General features: G+C 30.5%; 1 protein-coding gene across 1 annotated transcript; it reads left to right on the forward strand.

The window, feature by feature from the left end:
• Position 1: 1 nt before the first annotated feature.
• EIN_309450 (V-type atpase subunit, putative) lies at positions 2-838 on the forward strand (the record flags this gene model as incomplete). The annotated part of the gene is made up of 1 exon (XM_004184250.1): positions 2-838. A coding segment is annotated over one exon (837 nt), but the record flags the coding sequence as incomplete, so codon positions are not given.
• Positions 839-2,907: the final 2,069 nt, after the last annotated feature.

Below are 2,907 nucleotides of genomic sequence, written 5' to 3' on the forward strand. Positions count from 1 at the left end.
TAGAGATATGGGTTACAATGTTGCTATGATGGCGGACTCGACGTCTCGATGGGCTGAAGCTTTGAGAGAAATTTCAGGAAGACTTGCGGAGATGCCAGCTGAGTCTGGATATCCAGCATATTTGGCTGCACGTTTGGCATCTTTCTATGAAAGAGCTGGTATGGTGGAATGTATAGGATCGCCAAAAAGAAATGGAAGTGTTTCCATTGTCGGTGCGGTTTCGCCACCAGGTGGTGATTTCTCTGATCCAGTTACCACTGCTACATTGAACATTGTCCAAGTCTTCTGGGGTCTTGATAAGAAGCTTGCACAGAGAAAGCACTTCCCATCAGTGAATTGGAACATCTCCTTCTCTAAATATATAAAGATTTTAGAGCAATACTACAACTCAAAAGACGACGAATTTGTCACTTTGAGAGATAAAGTGAAGGACATCTTGCAAATGGAAGATGGGTTGTTACAGATTGTTCAGTTGGTTGGTCAAGACTCATTGGCTGAGACAGACAAACTGACGCTGGAAATGGCTCGCGTCATTAAGGATGATTTCTTGCAACAAAACTCATACACTCCATACGATTTTTCTTGCCCATTCCCAAAGACTTGCTGGATGTTAAGAAACATCGTTCATTTCTATAATGAAGCATTCAGAGTCCTTTCTGTTGATTTCGAAGAGCATAAAATTACTTGGTCGACTATTAAGAGCTCGATGAACGACTTACTTGTAAGAATTTCACGTATGAAATATGAAGTGTGGATCAACAACGAAGAGACAGTATCCGAGAAATATAAAGAGCTCAATAAAGATATTACTAACAGATTCGCTACGCTCACCGAGTAAGTAAGATTTCGATTAAATTATGTTTTTTTTTGTATTATTAGAACATTATCTCAGTGATAATTAATATAAGAAAAAACCAACAATACAAGTATTAATGCAAAACATTTTAATAAAATTGAATTTATTATGTATAAAACTATTAAATGGTTTAGTGATTAGAATGACGACACTAAAAACCACAATTTAGTGATAAAAACCCGATCACAAATTATTGATTAAATTCTTTAGTATATTAAAAATATCTTTATTAAAGAAAAAGTTACTTCGACATGTGACTTAAATCGCTTTCAAAAAATCGAATTATATTGTACATAATAGTTTCTTTTTTTGATTGGTTGATTATCATTTTTGTTTACCAAAAACATTTAAAAAGTGATTATAAATATCAAAGTATTTTACAAAAACATTACAGTTACCTTATTATAAAATAAATAAACTCAAATTTAAACATTATGCCAAGAAGACAAACACATCAAACTGAGCCACATGGAATTGTTGAACAAGAAATAGAAGATGAAGAGGCGGAAACACAAGCTGTAATCCAAACTCCTGAAGCACGATCACTTTCAAGACAAGATTTTTTTACGAATATTTACTCGAACGTTATGGTGGATTTGAAAGTCTTTTTGAGTTTTTGAAACTTAAGCCACTTGTTTTCCTTGCATTACAACCAGTTGTTGGAAATATATATCTAGATAAAAGAGGACGCAAATCATTTTTCAACAACCCCAACGACAGACTTCTTTTGTTATACTTATTTAGTCGATATAACAATTTGAAAATGATAAGAGATATGTGTATCCCATATATCAGAACTAACGAACAAATAAGCAGAGAAATCGATTTAAATGCTTCTTTATTTAGAGTACCACTTCAAAATGCATGTATAGCATTCAGAAACGAAAATTTGTTAAATACTGGTGTAAGTTCAATTGATGATTGTACAGTGACACCAACAAGACGTCCAAATGGCGATTTTGCTTCAGCTATGGGTTTTATAGTGGAAAATACAAAATGTATTGTGTTAAAGTCGAAGTGATTGTGAATGCAGAAAGTGGCACTGCAAGTTTTGTTTCAAAAGCAGTTCAGGGTGCAGATCATGATATGACTATTTTAAAAAACACATCTGAAACAATCAATAATATGTTGGGAACAACAAAAATAATAGGTGATAAGGGATATAAAGGATTTGATTTATACATACCAACTGGTTCAGTTTCAAAAGAAAGTCCTTTAAAAGAGAAAAGGTGTTTGATTGAAAGATATTTTGGTCGACTTAAAATGGTGTTTAAATTTACAAGAGAAAAATATTTAAAAGACCTTGTTTCTTTTGACAACCTCTTTGTTATAAGTTGTTGCTTTTGCAATGAAGACATTGAAATTAATCCCCTTGAAAATCAAGATGCAACAAACTATATGAATATAATGACCAATTATTTAAATAAAATCGAAAAAAGAAGAGAAGCACATAAGAAAAGTAGTTTAATATACAGAAGACGACAAAGGGAACAATTTGATGTTTTAGAAAACGAACTTAGATTAATACAAGAAGAAGAAAGTCAAAATTCAGACGAAACAGAAATTGAACACTTTGATTAGAACAAATTTGTTTATTTGTTTTTAATAAAAATAAAAAATAATAATTTTTGTTTATATAATATGTTTGAAAAAGGCTAAACTTCTGGGCATAAAACGTGATCTCACTAGAGCACTAAAAAACAAACAAAAATCGATAAAGTCGAAGTTTTATCATTATGATTGGGACTTGTATTATATTTCCCGAAAATTGAGAATAACCACAACTAGATTACTTTTTAAACGATTTTAACATAAAAACTATAACATAATGATAAAAATCACATTTTATAATAGTAAACTATTATAAAAAATGATATTTAATCACAAAGACATTTCTTTGTTTTTTAACTTTACTAATTGTTATTGATAATAACAATGGACTTTTACTACAAATTAAAAACATAATTATAATGTTATTGACTAAAATAATGTTTATCAAATCACTGAGATAATGTTCTATTAAATAATTATTATCAAACAATAAGTTATTA

This window comes from Entamoeba invadens, assembly GCF_000330505.1.
Source record: "Entamoeba invadens IP1 unplaced genomic scaffold scaff_1105074725651, whole genome shotgun sequence".
Lineage (NCBI taxonomy): Eukaryota > Evosea > Mastigamoebida > Endamoebidae > Entamoeba > Entamoeba invadens.